The sequence below is a fragment of the Argiope bruennichi genome, chromosome 1 (assembly GCF_947563725.1).
Source record: "Argiope bruennichi chromosome 1, qqArgBrue1.1, whole genome shotgun sequence".
Taxonomy (NCBI): domain Eukaryota; kingdom Metazoa; phylum Arthropoda; class Arachnida; order Araneae; family Araneidae; genus Argiope; species Argiope bruennichi.
The window spans coordinates 146,763,046-146,784,872 of record NC_079151.1 but is presented as its reverse complement, the minus strand read 5'-3'; the positions used below and the strand labels follow the sequence as shown (position 1 = coordinate 146,784,872).

The following is a 21,827-nucleotide window of genomic DNA, read 5'->3' as shown; positions in this document are numbered from 1 at the left end:
AAAGAACGAAAAAAGAACTCTTTATCTAGCCTTTTGTTCCTGATCATGGAATCTATCATAGACTGAGCTAATGTACATATTTATTTTTCCAGTTTTTTTATTTTTTCGTTTATTTACTTATTTTTCATTTAGTTATTTATATATTTTTATTTTTTTATATTTATTATTATATTTTTACATTGCTCTAATTTTTTTAAAATTTTACTTTTATTTTTCGGTTTTCAACGTTAAACTACCTTTTGATAAATTTTATTATTTACTAATTACATTTCAATGATATTCTTACTATGCAATATTATGTAGGCTCTTCTGCTTGAACCATTTAGACATTCTTCACTTTTTCTTTTTAAGTCTGTCTCTTTATTTTTTGTTCCGTTTTCTTTTTCCTTCCTTTCTTTTTTTTTCTTTGACTGACTTTAGTTTCTTTTGCATCTAGTGCACATATGAAAGGTATTTTTTTTTTAAGAATAGTCAGTCCTTTGATAGCTATTTCAATTCTATTTTTTTATTTTAATTATGAGCTTTTTGCTTATATAAAGCCATTTTTGGCACACACCTAATCATCATCAGAATACTCGTCGGTTAAAAAGTGAACAAATAAATGAATTTATTACTAAGTATTTTTGTTTAACATGACATATTTCAGATTTGAAAACGACTGAAATTTGTAATACATTTTCCCCTTATTTCTTAATGTGCCACTCATTTAAAACTTTATGAATTTACGAATTCTTCATGAAATATGCCATTTTAATATTTCTAGAATCGATAATACAATATTTTAATTTAATTTTTTCGAGTAGCATTACTTGGCAGATAAGTTCAGAAACAAATTATTTAAAGAGAGCTGTAATAAATAAGGACCTGTGGTTACGAAGAGAAGGCGCGGAGCAGAAGAGTGACAATCCAAAGCACGTGCAGCAATCCGAGCAAAGCAGGGTGGAGTTTTAAGTGCATTTACTGCCTACTACAATTTTTACCGCTGTATTCTCTAAACGTTTACCGGAAGTTTCCAACGCAACGACAACGAAAAATAAAAGCCACAAAGTGCGAAGGAAAAAAAATCGCAGTCGAGCAAAAAAAGAAACCACCCAAACGGTCGGAAAGTCATTCATGGCTCGCAAGCGCCCATCTCTTATCTGTGTTTACATTAACTCTGTTTCACACGATCTTGTGGGGATTAAAGGCATATTGCATGGAAAGTTTTCCTACAGGTGAACGAATAGAGGGATATTCAAATGGGATGCGTGCCGCCGAGATTGGGACAGAAACGACACGTCATGTTAAGAAGGCCGGCGAATTTTTGTGCAGTGGTTTGAGTATGGAAGAGGATCAGATTAGTGAAGTTGGGTCATAGGTTGTGGGCGATAAGGCCGGAGCGGACTCGAAGATTGAGATTTATCAACTTTCGGAGGCCTGACGTGGACTTCTTCGACAGTCGACGTGTCTCGGGGTGGATTGGGTTAATACTTTGCCGGAAAGGATCATGGCAGGGTACGGATTTATCCTCATACTGACTGTCGTCGGTAAGTAAAATTTCATAGATTCGAAGAGTTAAGCATGCTTGATTCTACCAATGTTTTAAACATTGCTTCGAATAAATTTTTATTCTTGCAGTATAATATATTTATATGTGACGGGTCATTTAAAAATTGTGGATTTATTACTCCATATAATATTGCCAATTTTGATGTTATATAAAGATTTAAACGAGTTTTTCTAAAATTGCAACGTGCGTGTAAATAGAAATGCTCTTCTTTTCTTCGCTAGAGAGTTAATATGTATATAATGCTAATGAAGTGCTCAAGAATTGTTTATTAATAAGTCTGTAATCCATTTTAAAATGACATTTTACATTATTTTTATAAGCATTTAAGTTAAAAGGATGAAATAAATAATAAAATATTGGAATAAAATTATAATTTAATATTCGTGTAAATTTTAAATGCTAATTATACTACAAAATTATTTATTCTCTATTCTTTAAATTAAGAAAATTAAATAATAAAATCAATCATTTCAAATAATTTTGCATCAGATGTCGATAGTATTAGAATCATAGTATTTAGAGAAAAAAAAACTGGGTTTATAAAAGCTCTAGTAAGATGCAAATGAATCTCATCTATAAGATTAATTTATTGACTAAGATATAAAAAAACTGTTTATTTGTATCAATTTGGAAATAAGGAGTATTTTCTTTCTGATATCTTTTGAAAAAAAATGTTAAACAAATTGAGAAAAGTGTTAGATAATTTCTTTATAAGTGAATATATATTTTTAAAAATGTGTCAAAATAATTTCTAAAAAAAGAATTATTAAAAAATCAATTTTTATCAATAAAAAAATACAAGTTTCGTTATGTTATACTTGTTACATTCTACTGCCTTGTAGTCAGTTGAATAAATACGGTAATTTTTTTTTTTATTTACTCAAGAAGTGTTTTAAAACTTAAACCTGTTTCAGATATTCCGTCATTTCAATTTGCATTTTCTTGACTCTTGTTAATTTGCCGTCTCATAAATGTGGTAAATCACTATGCATGTAGCAGGAGATTAATAACACACATTTCACCAGTTGCGAAATATGTTATTAATCCTCTTGACAGAAATATCGGTCATTAAGGCTGGTAAAGGATATGTATATGGGTAATCAGAAACCGTTTCCGGATAGAAAAAGTAATATATTTTATTGTATAAAAGTATTTTCTTTTTTTTTTTCAAAATAAAAACTACCAGGATTTATCTTCTGCAAATAAATAGTAATATACATTTATTAATAAGATGTTTAAGAATAAAAATTGTAAAAAATCCATTGATCAGTTTCGTAGATTCATTATATTACAATGTATAAATAAAAGAATTGTTTCATTTCAATTATTTCCAAAAAGCATGTTTGTAAATGGATATCCTATTTTTTTCCAAATTGTCGTTTTGATTTACTTTAAAATCATTGTTTTAATTATAATGATGCATAATAATACTTACATGATACATAATAGTAATACATGATGATAAACATTTCGCGATATTTCAATTTGCAATGAAAATTTACAAAGAGTATCTTCTATATTTTTCTTTTTTCGAGATGAAAAATTTATTCATTTAATAAAATATGAAAGCCACATAATCATGCAAAATAAAATGTAAAAGAAAAAAAAAAAAAATCCGTATACGTTTTTTTTTTTTTTTTCTTTTACTGTCCAGTTTTCTTTTCATATTTTGAATAATTTTTTTTGTAAAAAAAATGAATCGTTATACATTATTTTTCAGTTTTTATTCTCAATATTTTAAATATATTTGACCTTCAAATTTGCAGAATTTCCCGTTTTAGCACTTTCAAGAAATACATTGTCTACCCAACATTTCAAGCTAATTTTTCAATCCTATTATCATCTATCTTTAAACTCCAATCAAGAATGAGTTAACACATTGCATACGGGTCACGAGATTTCTCGTTTTTAGCAAGCCGAACGTTGTGGCCGGCTCACTAGATATCTCGTTTTCATGCTTTTTCTGTTAAATCGATGCAAAACCAACCAGAGGCAAATATTTAACACATGAAGGATCGTAAAGAAATCTGTAAGACATACGCCTGAGGCAGCACGTATTTGGCAAACTTGTACATTCTAAAATCATTAGTTATGAAGCAATGACAGAAGGGACACGTTACACGAGAAAACTCGTGAGCGATCCGTAACAGAAGGGACGCGAAACACTCATGAGCGGTCCTTAATGTCTTAAAACATTGCAAATTGGCACGATCTTGAAGAATCGCCGAATACCATTGCACAAGGGAATACGCTTTACCGAATATCACACTCTAAAGCATTATTTAAGTCTGTGAAATAAATAATAGTTAAAATGTTAAAAAAAAATCTTTTATAATAAATACATGTATAAAATATATAGTAATATTTAAGAATATTTTATGTAAATATAATACCAAGTGCAAATTAAAAATGTGCATATATGCAATCCTATTGCTTGCCAAGTGTTCTAAAATGTGCGAGCCTTGGGAGAGCGCTGAGCGCCGTACGCAATGTGTTAACACGAGTTTACTGGTATATTTTTCAGTTTGCACCTTGAAGGCATTGCATCACGAACTCGAACACAAGATGAGAGGAAGTAAATGATTTCGGCCTGAGTTACTTCTACTTAAACGGAATTCTCGCGTCTAGAAAGAAATTACGGCATTTTATTATGTGATGGCCATTGATATCGGAGTAATCCCATGTCTAGTTAATAAAAATCAAGAGCTTTACGCCTATTTAATTTTGGAATCCAATATTTCAGATGTAAAATTTGAAGCAATTCTCTAAGGTACCTTAAAACTAGATAGTGCTAGATAAGTGGTAAAAGAAAAATCATTTTAAAATACCAATTAAATACCTGAATGGCATGTGCTTATTTTTCAACTATATGCAAATTCAGAAGAATACGAATACCGGCTAATTATTATTTTACAAAATAGTTTTATATCTTATCGAAGCTCAAAAGTGTGTACACAGACGACACTTTTTATAACTTTTATTTATTATTCATCGTTTTCAATAAAAATACTAATTAAATTTGGGAGATTAGAGTTAGTTGAAATATTCTGTCATGGATTAGCTGTAAGAGCTTGAATTAAAGCAGCGATTCTCAACCTGTGGGGGGCACCACCCCCTAGGGGGGCGCGAGCACACTAGAAAAGGGGCGCGAGAATATCCAAGAGAAAATATTTAAAAATTGATTAACTGACTGAAAGGAAAGCACACATACACATAGAAAACTAAATACATTTCGACATATTTAATAACTTATGAAAGTAAAACAACTTACATAATCAAAACATACTAAATTTAAACAAATTTAATAATTATTAGTGACTTTCTGGGGCCTGTCTTGCAAAGCAAAGTTTTTCGAAGGAAGGCTTAATATTAGAAATAGCCACTCTCAGTTCTGAGGATATTTATATTTTGTCTCCACGTAGCAACAGCAGAAAATCCAGTTTCACAAAGGTAGGATGTTGAAAATGGTAATAGAATGCGAAATGTCCTTGTTTTTAGTGCAATTAAAATCATCCTCTACTCCTGTCCAAAATTCAAATAGTGATTTATTACTAAATTGTCTTCTAGTTTCGCCACTTGTCGTGAGGTCTATGAATTTTTCTTCCTCATCAATTGAGTCCTTCAGAAGTCTCATGAAATGGATTCCTAACTCACTCGTAACTTGCTATTAGTTTGTCGTTAGCAAGAAAATACTTTTTAAAATTCTTTGCCAGCATGGCTAAATGATTTTCAGTGGTTACAAAAGCAACTTTTACATGTTCTTCTTCAGCCTTGTAAATTTTAGTACAATCATCCACATTTACAAACATTAGATTTCTTTGCTTTAAATTTCTGCTCCACAATTCCAATTTTCCACAAAAAGCATTGACTTTATCACTCGTATCCAACATATGTGTATTTGCTCCTTGGAGTTGAAGATTCAAGTTTATCGAAATTGAGCTATTTGGTATATCGATCAAGTAGCTCAATTTCATCACAAATAAACCATAGCGAAAATTCTCGGTCTCCGGTCTGTTTCCTTCTTCTAGGAAAATGGCGATTTCTTCTCTTAATTCATAAACACGTTGCAAAAATTTCCCACGTGATAACCATCTTGCCTCGCAATAAAATAGTAAAGCTGAATGTACTGAACCCATGTCTTTACAAAGTGCGGAAAAGATTCTCGATTTCAGGGGGGCTAATTTTTATATAATTTACTACGGTTACAACCGTAGTTAACACAATATTCAGACCAGGACTCATTCCTTTCGAAGCCAAAGCTTCTCTGTGGATCATGGAATGTGTCCAGAAGCACTGAGGCGATTTTTGTTTTACAAGTGCTTGTATTTCTTGGAATCTTCCGGACATTGAACGAGCACCATCAGTGCATATTCCGACGCAATTTTTTCATTCTTTGTTTGAATAGTTCATAAAATTTTTAAAATAGCAAATAATGCGAGGACTTTTGTTTTGAGTTTTATGTTTTGCAAAAAAGAGTTCTTCTACTACTGACATATTATCACAAAATCGAACATAGGCAATTAAATGAGCATCGTTATTATTATCTGCTGTTTCATCAAGCTGTATTGAAAACAATTAGTTGCAACTTCGAGAAAAGCTGACACTGTACATCTTCAGCTATATCACCAATTCGACGAACAACAGTACCATTTGAAACAGGTACGGACTGCAATTGTTTTGAAAAATTATCTCCAAACATAGTTTCTACAATCTCAATTGCTGCTGGCAAAATAAGCTTTTCACCAATGGTGTGAGGTTTTTTACATCTAGCTATTTTATATGAAACTTTGTAAAATGCAATTAAAGCTTTTTTATTCACAGACAAAATTTCTTTAAAAAATGATTTTAGCTTTTTATATGATTTTAATTTCAATTTGAAGAATTCTCTGGGTTGTTGACGTACTCACTATGAAGCGTTTCCAAATGTCGTTTAAGTTTATTAGGTTTCATGCTGCCTGCGGCCAACATTTTTGAGCAAATGATACACAAGGGCCTTTCTTCTTTATTTACTTCAGTACTGGTAAACCGAAAATTTAAGCATTCTTGAGAATATTTTCTTGATTTTATTTTCAGAACCATGCTCGTCTGTGTACTTGTTGATGCTTCACTGTCGTCTAATGCTCGCTTACTTCTGCTTAAAAATTTATCCATGAGTCTGCATAAATCTGCTGCCGTAAATATTTAATATGGTGAATTGCAATTAACACGAAAACATATATAACATGCATATTCACGATATATTCGATAGCGATAGAAGGATCGATTCGAATGAGACTGGCTGGAATTGAAACTTGTTTTTATCGAACATTTTCCTTCTTCTTGTGAGAAAACATGTGCGCATGCTCGAGACGGCATCGGTCGTGTGGATTCTCTTCCACAAACATTACTTATTTTTTTCTCTTTTGTTTAGTCATGCTTCTGTTTTATTTCTTTTATTATTCGAAAAATGTATTCCCCATTTCTAAATTTAGCTCACCCCGTCTAGGTTAACTTTCATTAACGAATTTTTCTACTTTTATATTCTTTTAACGTTATCTCCCTGTTTGGCTTTCATTTCAAATATAATATTTAAATTTTCCCCGCTTTCATTCGCTTCGTCTGTTCACTGCCCGCTTTGCAAAATGCCAGATGTGGTTTCTCACCAATGTTGACACGCTTTTACTCTTTTTTTGGCAGTTAAAAATAATTTAAAAACATAATACAAAATACACAATATACATTATTGTTGTATACTTTTTATTGTAAGAGGGGGGAGGGGCGATGAAAATTATGACTGAAAACTGGGCCACGAATACTGAAAGGTTGAGAAACGTTGAATTAAAGCATTAGTCACCAAGAATGAAATCGTTAAAAGATGGTTGAAATAAGAAAGATAATTTTTAAGATGAATTTAGTAATAAATATATGCTTATAGATAAATTCAGAATTTCAGGCATCTTCCTTTCAATTAAACTATTTCACAAAATTTGAGTAATTTGCAAAGCCCCGATTTACTATTTTTTAGGCGGGATGAAACTATGAATAATTGATTGCTATCTGTAATGCATATGCCGATGCAGGGTTCGCAATTATTTTGTTTTTTGACATTGAAGAATAAATCAAAAAATGATTTTTAATTTCATACTTGTCTTCTCAATTCTGAGGCCGCAAGGCATTTAAAACTGTATGAGAAACTACTACTACTACTTATAAATGTATTCTTATATTGTAATACGGTCGCGTTGACGAACCGTGTGTTATTCCTTTCTAGGGCCGTGGGAAGTATGCTTCCCACCAAATTTATCAATCTTTGTATGAATTTATGTAGGTTGGCATCAGTTCTGACAATTTTTTTTAGAAAGACAGAAACTTAGAGGCTTCAGATCTTTATCTTACACAAAATGATGTGTCTTGATCTGTTACTTAATTATTAATTAACCTAATTAATTAATTAATCAAATTAAATTTATCTAATAAGCTAAATGAATCCCTTTTCTTATTCTAATTTCAAGCCTAAAAATATTTTAACATAATATGACTAGAAAAAAATGGCCCTTTAAAGGGTTGACTAAAATCAATGATAACACAACACTCGCTCATCTCAACTCGAGACTTTATTCAAGGAACTAAACCTTCCATCTGTTTTTATCCACAAGGCGAAATGACTCGGATCTTCCAGATTTAGAAAGATACAGGAATTATAAGAGCATTCTAGAACAAACGAGAAACAAAAGAAAGCAAATCAATTTTTAAGCAACTTGCCTGCAATCAGATGCGAACTTGCGAACTGTCGCTTTTACTTCATAGCATTCTTCCACTGAGCCATTCAGTCCATTCCAAGTCAGAAAAAAGTTTTGTTACAATACAAACGAGGGGAAAAAAAAAATTCCAAAAATTTGATTATTGCAAAAAACAATGCAAAATTAACATAATATTACCCATTTATTAAATTATGAATACTATAGATATTTAAAATGTTCAGAATAAAATGTTACATTACATAATTGCATTTAAATTAATGGAAGTGTTACTACTAATTATATTCAAGAAAGAAATGATTTTATCGTTGCAGCTTCGAAAGGGCCTGGTCTTTTACAGATTTCCATTCCGTTCCTGGTCGTGGTGGCCTGGTGGTAATGTCTCGGCTTTGGAACCGGTGGGTTTCCGGTTCAAGCCCCGATTCAACCGAAAAACCGTCGTGTAAGCGGTCTGGGGCCTGTTAAACCCATCGGGGTCACATGTCCTCCAGTTAGTGTGGTGTGGAAGTTTGGAGAGGGCATGTAAACTACAAATTCCGTCCCCGTCATCCTTCAAAATTACGAGGTCCCTCCCAAAATAGCCCTAGTGTTGCTTTAAAACGGGACGTTAATAAAACTAAACAATTCCTTTCCATTCCAAGCCTTCCTGTTCTTAACCAAAGTTTGCCAACTTACCACCTTATAGATTTCTAGTCTTTCTCCAGGAAATCAATCTACCTAAGTTTTGATGTTCCTCTTTTTCTGGTGTATTAAATGATTTATCCAAATAGATCTTCTTAGTGACTCGATTGTCATCCAATATTGCTTTGCTTATTTTATCCTCTATTTTTGTCGGGATTAGTTCCTCTTTCTAACCCCAGATGGCAGCGCATTCCCGTTGTCTTGAAAGTTATGCAGAAAAGATTTCTTGTGTGCTCGGCAGTCAAGAGTAGACATTCACGTGGAGTGTGAGCGATCAGAAGTTCGAGAGGAAAAGCAGGGAAAATTTATTTTAACGATCATTCAGAAACTCAGCGAGTTTCTTGGGAAATTAGTAGTTTGGGAAGAAAATAATTTTTATTGTCTTTAAGAAATGTTCGTAACCGTGATAAGGACTTGCCTATTGGAAATTGAATAAAAGTAAGGAGTGGCTCGATGTGAATAAATGGATGACTAGTCAAGAAAACTGTTTCCTTATTTTTCTTGTGTAGAATCTTTTATCTTTTGCAAACAGGAGCACAGGGTATGTGCTCACGAACAGTGCAGAAATACTTTGTTAGAGAAATGTCCCTTTATTCGACAACTGTTATAAATTTATTCAAATCTGTCTCTTTAAATAATTTGTACATTTAAGAGTTCGTCCTTTTCCTATAATTATAACATTTAAATCCACCAAATATGCTTCTTAAAATTCGTCCTTGAAATATAGCCAGTCTGTTTATCTTTCTCGGTCATTGCCCATGTTTTAGCAGCGTATGTGAAAACGTGCCTAATCAAAATTTTTTAATTGAGTCATTTGAGTTTTTTTTGCTGATGAAATTAGATTGTAAATATTTTATATTAAAATACATCTGTTTGCAGATGCGATTCTGTTGCGAGCCTCTGGCGTTTTGTCGTTCAATATGCTCATATCAGAGCTTAAGTATTTGGAGCTTTCGAAAGTTTCAAACTTGCAATCTCCAATTTCAAAATAAGGATTACTAAATCTGGTACATGATATTTATTAGTTTTACTAAGATTCATGAACAAGATGCATCTTACTTGCTTTAGCTTCCAAGGAAAGGAAGGCCCTTTTATGTGCTTCTGGGAGCTAAGCGCCAATAAAAATGTCTTCAGCAAATACAAAAATCAGAAATCAGCATTTAATCAACATTTTAGTATTTCCAATAAGGCATGAAAATTTGTCACAGAGATTGGCAAGGCATGCATATTTGCATTATCATGAGATTAAAATCCGTCCAGGTCGGGAATATTTCGCAGAGGTCAAAAGGTGAGAAATGATTAATGTCAGCAAGCGTACATTCTTATCAGAAAGGAAGGTATAATTAACAAAAAATATTCAGTGAAACTTTGGTCTTTTAGCAGATCGATTCCATTCATGATTCAGCATTGCTGCCATTAGAAATGGTTGTTATTTCATGTGATAAAGACAAATCAAACCGGATAGTTCGTACACATGAATAAGGCATGCGCATATTTGAAAGAATAGTTCAATATTCCTTTAAGAGAGCAAAACTGTAACATAAGAAAAGTTATATGCATTCTTACTTGTATATTGTGTATCTAATTATGTTTAAAGCACATATACGTACTTGGAAATTTTCTATTTTATAAAATTGCGCGGCGGTCTTTTTTTATAATTTCATATGCTGACTTTCATGTATCCTCTGGAAAAGAGAAATGCTTGCATTTCTAATCTTATATGTGAAAATATCCAGAAGAACGAGAAAAGTGCAAGAGATTGAAACAAATTCTCCTTTCGATTTATATCGGTAATGTTATAAAACGTTAAAAAGAGAAGCAATATCTATTTCAAAATTAGATAGTTCTTTTATCTTTTTAATAATACTTTTCACTTTACTAAATCAAAAGATTTTTTTTTTATTATTAATGCTTTGCGACCACAACAGAATCGCGTTCAGCAAAAAAATGTGGAATTTCTGTGAAAAAAAATCAAGAAAACTTATATTCTAAGGCCGGAAAATGAAACAGATGTTAAATGAAAATTATTTTAATGACTGCTTAATAAACAGATACATCAAACGATTATTTAAAAAAAATTCTAGTGAGTTTTGTTTGAGACCATGAGCGATACCATTGTAAAAATTTCATCGTAAGGAGCACAAAGGTTTTCAATGTCTTTTAAAATGTTCCCTTTTCTCTGTCAGTTTGATCAATCACTATTTCAAAATCAGGTAGTTCTTTTATCTTTTTAATAATCCTTTTTACTTTTCTAAATCAAAAGATTTTCTTCCCCACTGTCGCTACTTTCACTATATGTATCTACTTCTTTACTTGAAAATTATTCACAGCAAAGTATCTTTGAAATGTGTCCGATTTTTCGATTTAACTTTCGAAATGGTTGCTGTACCGACACTCTGCAGTGGACTTCAAGCGAATGAAGCTCAAGCGGATGATAAATTAAATCGGATCCATTAAGATAACGAATACACACTTGGAAAGAGTTTATTAAATCATATTACTTGAAACAGTGAAAGTATTTCTGATGGACCAATTAATAATCTACATCAATGAAACTGAAATTCCAGAGTTTCCAAACGAAATTGTGTTTTCTGATAAATTAAGGTCCATTTGAAAGCATGCAAATATTTCTGGCCATGCTATAGCGGCCTGACGATATATTTTAACACTTTTACTGACATGGCTCAAGCATGATATTTTTCTACCCATTTAATTAAATAACAACTTCTTTGCAATCTCCTGACTATAGAGATAGTCATCAATATAGATAGATGGTTAGGTTCTGTTAGAAAATGGGTGTGAGCCACAAGTGAGACACGAGGCAGTGAACGCTCTCATACGCCTAGTAGTTTTGATTTCACTTTAAATTCTTCAACAAATATTTCTTGTTGACAAAGTAAAATTTTATAACTATCTTAAAAATAAGATTTTCAGTCTTAATTAAATCAGTATAAATTTCTTTTAACACGTTCATTGCCAAGTGCATCATCGTTGGGTCACACTTTGTAATTGCACCACATTTTTTACCTAATTAGATTATCATTTCTGTACTATAATTAAGTGATAGTAAAGAAGGGGTCATCTAATTGATAAGTGGACCAAATGCTTGACTTCAGTTGTGGCAGTGAATGTAATATTCTTCAAACTCAATTGATAATAGGTATTTTTTTATGCTTTTTTTCCAGTGATTTCATATGGACAGAAGATAAATTCGACGAAGGTTAAGATTCATTAAATTGGAATTCTTAAACTTGAATTATATGTTGATATATTTGTTGCAGATGAAGTTCTGAATTATTTTGGTAGAAATTATCTGTCCTCTCTCATTCTTGTACCATTTTAATACGCTAACAAGTTTAAGAAAAGCCAAGAATTTTTATTCAAACATATAAAGATGCAGCTTCAATATTATACCGAAAAATTCTTTTCTCTCAGGATTGGGATCTACCTTCGAAATCGGAACCACAAATAAGTATTCTTATGAGACGACAGTTGCAGTGACAGAAAAATGCGGACTCGATAGTGAGTCTCCCGTAGGTCACAGCCTGAAAGCAAATGTCCATATAACAGGCGTCTGGAAAAGTCCACAAAATGATTTAAAAAAACTGTTAAAGATTGAGGTGAGTAAATTAAAAACATTTTATTAAAAGTAAAATTGGTAAATGCTGTGTGCCAAAAGCGATAATGTTCGATTGAACTCAAAGATTTTATACAAGCTTTTTAAAAACTATTTTTGAAAACTACAGGTTCTTTACTTATGTGGACATAGCGTTTCTTGTGTAATAATATAAACCTTTGCACTCGAATGTCTTCTCTGTCACCATTCAAAACGGTACATTATTTTGACATTTTATTTCTTTATTTTTTAATTTTAATTGTTAAAAATACCTACAGAATGTTAAAATGCAGATTCATTTTCCAATGAAATTCAACTTAAAGCAATTGCTTGTATTTATTTTTTTGTGTGTGATAAACAGGTGAACAAGTGAATAATTATTCATTGAATTATCTTTTCGAGTTCAAAGGGTTAGTATTAAAAATAATGTTCGAATTTGGTTTGCACTTGCATTATTTACTACTTTTAGTTTTCAGGTATTGGTCTTAAAATGTATTCATTTTCAGGCAAAGCTTAAAATTTGTTTCATTGTTTGCTTCTTCCATTACACAATATTGTAGTGAGTTTTCTTTATCAAGAAGTTTCAAGGATAATCAAGGAATTTCAGAAAAAAAAATATACATTGTGAACTACCATTAATGTTCATACATTCGCTGTTGTTTGCAATCCAAAGCATTTCATTGTAATTTTTATTATGGATCATCCAAACAGGTTTCTCTCAACTTAAGATGCTGAATAAAAATTTCAAGTAATCAGATAAAGAGAATGAAAAATATAGGATAATTATTAAAAAAAATCTTTGCCGGAAAATCAAACCTTATTATCATATTGCTCAAAGAAAAGGATTGAAATTGTGAATGCAAACATATTGAAGTTATCCATTGTTGTTGTAGGTATATTTTAATGTATGCATTTAAAAATATAAAAATGCATATTAAATTCCTTCAGTTTTGATTACGAGGATAAAATTTCAAATTATCTGGCTACAACTATTTCCTTTTCTTGGAAAGTGATCCTCATAATAGAGAATGAAAAATGACATTACTACAATACCTGCAGAGCGAAAAATGTTAAAAATAGGCAGAAACTAAGAAAAAAAAAAGCAAAAGCATGAAAATGGCGTGAAAAAAAAAGAAAAAAAAATACCAAGTGAAATGTTTTTCTTTGCCCATATTTGTTTTTCTCAATCTCTGCCATTTACTGTTCAAAAAATGGCAGAGTTTCAGAAAAAAGAATTCTCTGGCGATTTTGATTTTTCAATATAAAGATTATTTTCTAATAAGAAAAAAAGTATAGGAAAGAAAAAAAGTAGTTAAAAAGAAGATGCCTTTCGAAAATGTCTCAATTTTTTTCACTGTAATCGTAATTTTTAGAACTAAATTCTTTTTCGCATCATTCTTTAGTATATACCTTAAAGAAAGTCTAAATCCATAATTTCAACACATTCTTTTGAACTGTACCATCGACATAATTGCTACATATCATCGCCATGAAGGACTCATAATAGCATACATATTGTTACAAAATTTTTTCTACTACAAATACCGAAAATAAATTGTAATGACGCAGCACATTTAATTGCTATAGTTCAGCAGCTTTCTTGCTGTCTAATCCTCCAGTTTCTCTACGTGTCGGCGACTCCGACTCTTACCACACACCGCCTCTGATTATACACACGACTTCTTCCCCGCAGCTTGATGGTTGGGTTGACGAGGCGCCTAGCCCCGGTAAGGAGAGACTTCACAGTGCTTTGCTGTCTATACTTTGCCGTGGCCGTCTTCGACGAAATTTGGAGATGACGAGTGTCAGGACTCATTGTGATTGGACTCATTGTCTGATATTAGGGTGAGGGTGGGGGGTTCTTTTCCGCAGCTTCAGAGTGCTCGTCTTTTCTAGTTCCGGGAGGCGGGGCTAGAAACTGCAGACCAATCAGGGCGTACCTGGGTGTATCTCTGTTATTACTGGATGGATCATGAAACTTCTCGAACTTTCTGGTATTATCCATTTAGTCGCCAAACTCGCCAAATTCAACGCCAAGTCGCCAAATGCTCGCCAAATTTGTCGCCAAGCTCCGAGGTTATTGACGCGGCACCCACTCAACATGCACAGGACAGATCGTACAATTGTCTTACTTACGATGACACTATTCGGGCCGGGTAGCAAAATTACAGATTTGTAACATTGCTCCCCTCTTTAAAGACTGACGTCACAGCAGTCCCACTTCAATCCAACAGCTGGCGTAGGCTTTCGAACGATGTGATGATGATAATGCTTTTGGCGATTTCCGCACTTTCGAAGATGACATCATTCACTAATTTGGCGGCGACTAACGATCCATCCAAACCTTCTCAATGCTTTTGACTCAGACCTCTTCGTCGCTTCGGATTATACATCCAGACTTGATTTCTCTTTTTGAAGTTCAAGATGTTCCATCGAGCCAAACACCGTATCGCAGCAGATTTCTACGGAACGAATTCTAGCCAGGCTGATCCATTTTCCATTTTGAACTTTTTCCGTCGAGTTAACCGAATATCAGGATTGTCAAACAGTGCCTTCCGGAGTCTTCTTGACAACCAGGGATTCGCCTTCGTCGGCAGAGCTTTCACGGGAATACCGATTCCCGGCTCATCCTCATCACTCGAGAATTGTCCTTAGGTCTCCACGCAGGATCTTTTGAAGAGGACATCTGCCTTTGCGGGAAGGGTTCCTCGGCGATGACATAACTGATCCGGATGCACAGAAGATTCGTTGGCTCCTTTTTGCATCGCACTCCTATGCAAATCCACCACAAGGTTGAATTCTTTAAGGAGATCGAGGCCGAGACTACAGGGATCAGCGATACCAGGCACGTAATCTTCATCCATATCACTCTGCAAGGAGCTACTAAGAGGCTTGCAAAGAGGTTTCCCAGTCAATCTTCGGAAGGAATCCAGTCCAAACAGGGTCTCTTTAACACCTGCGTCCATAGGCATCGAGCACGGGTCGCCACTAACAGACCCGTCCCAAACAGAGTTCATCTCCTCCATCCCCAAGTGTCTGCTCCTTCGATTCCACTTCAGGAGACTCGTTCGGAGAAGCCTGTTTCAGCTCTGCAGGTATTTGACAGTCTCCCTGTTCATGCCTCTCCTTGTTGAACTCCAGTTCATCCTCAAGTTCGCCAGGCTCCTTTTCGGTGACAACGGTCTCCATTCGATCTTCAATCTTTTCTTCTTTCACTCGGCTTTCGCTGTTTCCTTCATCTTCCAAAATGTCTTTCTTTAATTTATTCTTTATTTCTTCATATCCGGCTTTAAATTCCTCTTGTCCTTTCTTTAACTCTGCCATCATGGCAAGTAACAATGCGAATTTTTCATCCATTTTTCTGGTTTCAGACATACACAGGAAAGTCCAACTAATCCCACTTCTGACACCAAATGTTACAAAATTTTTTCTTCTACTACAAAATACCGCCAATAAATCGTAATGACGCAGCACATTTAATTGCTATAGTTCAGCAGCTTTCTTGCTGTCTAATCCTCCAGTTTCTCTACGTGTCGGCGACTCCGACTCTTACCACACACCGCCTCTGACTATACACACGACTTCTTCCCCGCAGCTTCAGAGTGCTCGTCTTTTCTAGTTCCGGGAGGCGGGGCTAGAAACTGCAGACCAATCAGGGCGTACCTGGGTGTTTCTCTGTTATTACTGGATGGATCATGAAACTTCTCGAACTTTCTGGTATTATCCATTTAGTCGCCAAACTCGCCAAATTCAACACCAAGTCGCCAAATGCTCGCCAAATTTGTCGCCAAGCTCCGAGGTTATTGACGCGGCACCCACTCAACATGCACAGGACAGATCGTACAATTGTCTTAATTACGATGACACTATTCGGGCCGGGTAGCAAAATTACAGATTTGTAACAATATAACTATATTGTAGGATATTGTTACACAGTTAAATATATTATGGTTTATTATAAATAATAAACCATATATATTAATAAAATAATAAAATATATTGGTTGATATATATAAAATATATATAAAAATATTGTGGTTGATAATTTTAATCGCTAAGGGGGATAAAAATTAGAAAAAAAGGAATTATAAGGACAACTGCAATAAAAATGTCTTCATATATCCCTTAAAACGATAAAATGTTTGTTCTCGCATTGCTATATAGTGAAAACTACATAAATTTAAGCCTAAAGAATACAGTGCTCTGGCCTTCGAGGAATACAAAAGTATTAAGAATATAACAGAAGGATAAATATCCATTAAATGTTTATTCTTCTGTTTAATAATGCAGCAGATCTTTCTATTGGTTAAAAATTTTATAATTTTTTGAGACAGAATCAGTGATGTCTGGCAGAGTTTATACCTTTTAAGTCATATAGTCAGCCTTCAAGTGTTCTGACGCAGTATAGCCTCTTCTGGCTCTTGTGCCAATAAAACAAACAATCAGGCGTTCTGAAAAGCTATTTTTAAAAATGATCAATCCGATTGTATAAGCGGAAAATCCTTAGACACAATGATTTTTAAGTGATTCTGGAAAAATTCCCCAAATAGCAACGATATTATTGAACGAAAAGTATAATTATTAATAATTAACTGTCTATCAGTCATAGCATTTATGTTTTATTTTTTGATTTTATTATAGGAATTAAAATTGAATTCGGAAACAAAGTAAGTTAATCAAACAAATTGTCAACAGATGAAACAAAAACGCATCCCTGTTTTAACACCTGTTTTGTCTAGATTCTAAATAAAACTTCAGGATTATATTTTTCTTGCATTCTAAATATAAAAAATCTTCAATTGTCAACAGTGTTAGTAAGAGATTGATTGGACCTCAACTTTAGAGAAACAAATGCATTTATTTTATTTAATAAATAAAATAAAAAGCAATTTTATTTTATAAAGATATTATTAAAACATATATTATTAAAATTTTTTTTTTCACACGAAATGCTAAAAGCATTTCAGGCAACTGAAAGGGGACTACGGTTACAAAACATTTTTACAAATATTGTGTTTAAGTCTCCACAAAAATGAAAGAATTGTTATGAAGAATATGTTCTTTATATTAAACTTGTACAAAGCAGTAATCGCTGATTCTTTCAGGCGAATATTTTAGGACATACTAAATTGTATATTCACAGAACTGAAACTAGTTAGGTTTAATTTATTAGAATAATTTTATTAAATATTTTAAAGTTAAGGATACGGATTTTTTTTTTGCCGTTTTCTAAAAGTGGTTCAGATTAAGATCACAAACATTTGCCCAAATTAAACTGTTCAAATCGATTTAACTATTATTTTGAAATAAAGGCAGTAATAATCATAATGATTCTCTTAAATTGAAAATAGAACAAACCAAAGCAGAAAAAAGACATTAACGATATCAAATGTTTTTTTCCGAAAAATGATAAAAATTACGGCTCCGTGGTTTTGTATGTGTGAGGGGGGTGGGGGTAGGGAAAGGAGGAGAAAGAAACGATATTGTACACAATGTCATATTGGCATTCATGATATGTGTGCTGGTGAGATTCAGAAAAAAAAATCACTTTAATTGTTTGAAGGAATGGTAGTCTAACTTGGGATTCATTATCTAATTTTCCTAGTTAGACAGATGGCATACTTTTTTATATTATCTACTTTTGCTTTAAAGTATGTTGTTTAAAAAATCAACCCCATTGTCACGAGAAAAAAATTTACCCCCCCCCCCCTATTTTTTACATTAAAATGGTTTCTATATCGCTGCTTATCAAATACGCTGCAGTCTTTCCTCGTACTGTTAATCGAACATATAGAATAAAACAAACAAAATAAACTAAAACTGGAAAATAAGGAATTAATAAACTTCTCAATTAAGATTAGACTGAAACTATTTAACTTTATATTCTTAATAAATTTACTTAAATAATCTTTGAAATCGTGTATCAAAATCTAAAATCTCTATTGATTGACACTTGTGCTTGTAGATTAAAACAGTTAAGTGGTTCATTAATATCTTAATAAATACACAAATTAATAACCTGGATAAAATATCAATACTTAGATATTCTTTCACACAGGAAGATAAAAATGTTGGAAAAATATTCCTCCCTTATCGCGTAAGCATGATTAGACATTCGATCTCTAAGGGGGGTAAAAATGGGTAAATATGTTTATCCTTATCTATTTGAGCCTAAGCGATATCGAATTACCCGAAGAACTTTTAAAGCTTATCGGCAAAAGTTTTTGAAATGACAGTTCGAGTCTTAATCCCATACTCAAGAACTAAAAGATATTACATTAAAAAATAGAAAATTCGCTTTCACTTTTTCTTCTTATTTTTTATATTATTTTTTCGATAAATAATGCAAATTTTTATTTTTCGTCAGCTCAGAGGTTAAATTTTAGTTACTGAGGACTGAAAAAAGAAAAGGATTATTAGGATATGACAAAAATTTCTTTTACATCGAAGATATAAGATTATTATATTTAAAAAAATTGACTTGCCATAGTATAAAAAAAAATTAATTGGCGAAATAAGCGAATTGCTGGTAAATGTTTACAATTTTCATTATTTTGATCCTATTGGAAGTAAAAGTAGAACAATCTAAAAAAGAAAGAAAACTCAATTTATTTTTGATGCAATTCGAACTATACATGTAATAAATTGTAATAAAAGAATTTAGAGCCATTTTTATGAATTGCAATAATAAATTTAAATATCTTGAAATCAAATATGAATTTAAGTGTAAACTTAAAAAGTTCCAGCATTCTTTTCTTAAATCCCTGAATAAAAATATGATTCACTTTTAGTTAAACAATTGAATGCAATAGATGTTTAATTACTGAACGTCAATTGGTTGAGTTTTAGGGAACCATTTAAACAACGACGATACTTATTTCTACATCTGGTAATTTCTTTAAATAAGATATTGATTCTTGTAAATAAAACTAATTTAAGACATTTTTATTCCAATTAAATGAATGTTTTAAGTAAATGTTATTTGCAGAAAATAAATTTTGAACATATGAAGCCTTTTTATCTTGAAAATTTTATATTACAGAGTGGTAATTCCGTAGCTTATTCCTATGTCATATATCCAGCACAATAGTTTAATATCGACTCATTTATTTGTAACTTCCCAAAAATTTTATAATTTTCCTAAATTTATAAAGATAGAATTTGATATCGAAATTTCTTAAATCCTTTTCTTGATAGATCTGATGAATATTCAAATAAGCTTGTTTGTTTGCATTAATTCAAAATTTCATAACTAAATATTCCTTTTAAATACAAATAATTATTAAATATAATTACGAATTTCTAAAATATTTACTACAGATGTGATTTCAGAAAGATATTTCGTGATTCTGAACTAAGACAAACGAAATTTTATTTATTGTTTCAAAAGTTGTTAACATTAAAATATTATTCATTTAAAGACATCTTATATCTAGATCTTTAATAATTCCTTCATAGAATTGTTTGAAATTACATTTATTATATATGTTACATAGTGTTCAGCATACTTTACATCGATAATAAATAATGAATAAAATGCTTTAATACACTATCTTGGATTTAAATAAATTGATTTATCTTTTTCTGTTCTTCAAAATAAACATTTGCATCAAGAACAATTACTAATTACCAACTTTTTAAAGGTTACAATGCAATATTGTGGCAAAAAACTTTTCTGTGGTCATTTCTTACATTATATAAATTTTATGACTGAAAAATGCTGACTTAAACAATATGTTATTAAATATAATTCTAAAAATGGTTATTTATGACATAAAGATTCCAACCCATGTAATAGGCTATTTAATTTCTATTTAAAAAGAATTTAAAAATGGTTCCGTTGTTGGTATGAAAATAAATCTTTTTTAGAAAGATGTATCTTAATATACATTAATTTTACATACTTTTTAAAACCACGTTCACGCTCATTTTTTTTATAATTTCCATTTTTTAAATTGAGAATGATTAATTTATGAAGGTTCTCCATATTGTTACCAGAAAACTAACTAGATACTAAATGTTCCACTGGTTATGTGAGCACGTCTGGCTGAGAAGATTAAAATGAGCGAGCGAGTCCATTGAATGCGCCCTAACGAACCTACGCCCCAGGAAATTAGTGAACAACAAATTTTGATAAACATCCGACAGACGCAAATCAAGTTACCAACAATATCCAAATGACGAATGAAAAGCTGCGTGAAACTGGAAATCCACAATTCTAGAAGCCATTCTTGCGGGAAATGAATTTATTGCATCAGCCTCGAGGCGTAAATTATTTCAGTAATGATAGAAAATTCAACATTCGGATTTGCTTTCTAATAATTAAATTTCCAATTGCTGACACGGTTATAAACAAGATTTCTTAACAAGTTATCAGTTGTTAAATTTGTAGAATTTAAATTTATTCTAAATTTTGTTAATTCTTTAATTTTAGTTCCAATTTCAAAATAATTTTAATAATAACCAATTATATCACCAATAAATAATAACCAATTATAATTAATTTAATAATAACCAATAATATTAATAATAACCAAGTGAGTGAATTAACGTGGATAATTTATTGGTCATTATTAATAATAACCAATAAAGTTTGGTCAATGTCAGTTTTTCGTTCTTTTTGTATTGGCAACAACTAGACAATATCAGTTGATTATTTATTTTGCAAGTTAGGCTCCCGATTCTTCCGTTGTCAGTTTTTGGCGTTTATGTTATTGTTTCTCACAAATTCTATTAGTTATTATAACAAATATTACTACGACACAATGGATGACGATTTAGAAGTCATAAAGTCACGTTTAAACAATCATTTAAACATTCTCAAATAAAAAAAGGGGGAAAAAACCATAAGTTATTTACAAGAGAAGAATATAATTCGTTTTTTCGCAAAAGTTAAGGAAAGCAAAGAGAAGACTTGTACCAAAACATCAGAATATTATCAACGAATATCGAGATATGATATTGTTGAAAAACTCATTTTTTCAGTGCAAAACGAAAAAGAATCGATTGTTTATTATACTTGTTTGGAGGAGAATTTTCAAGTAATCCATGAGATTCATATTGCAGTAGGTCATGGAGGGCGAAACTGAATGATGAAAGAGTTTAAAGCAAAATGTAAGATCATTACAATTGAAATAGTAAGGGTTGGAGGAGAGTCAGCCGCCACCCCCAAATCTTCTTGGGATTTAGGCACCTTTGTACCATGGACCTCTAAAATCCAGGGTCCCTAGTACCTACGAAAAAA

At 32.0% G+C, this 21,827-nt stretch overlaps 1 protein-coding gene across 2 annotated transcripts in view; it reads left to right on the top strand.

Moving 5' to 3' along the window:
* Positions 1-1,096: 1,096 nt before the first annotated feature.
* The window catches only part of LOC129963564 (microsomal triglyceride transfer protein large subunit-like), a 68,076-nt gene continuing 47,345 nt past the window's right edge, over positions 1,097-21,827 (top strand). Inside the window, exons 1-2 of one of the 2 annotated variants that reach the window (XM_056078028.1) lie at positions 1,097-1,526; positions 12,403-12,587. In XM_056078028.1, the coding sequence (XP_055934003.1) occupies positions 1,487-1,526; positions 12,403-12,587 (225 nt within the window). In that variant the 5' untranslated portion in view covers positions 1,097-1,486. The remainder of the gene's footprint in view (positions 1,527-12,402; positions 12,588-21,827) is intronic. The other variant, XM_056078034.1, reaches the window with a different exon arrangement.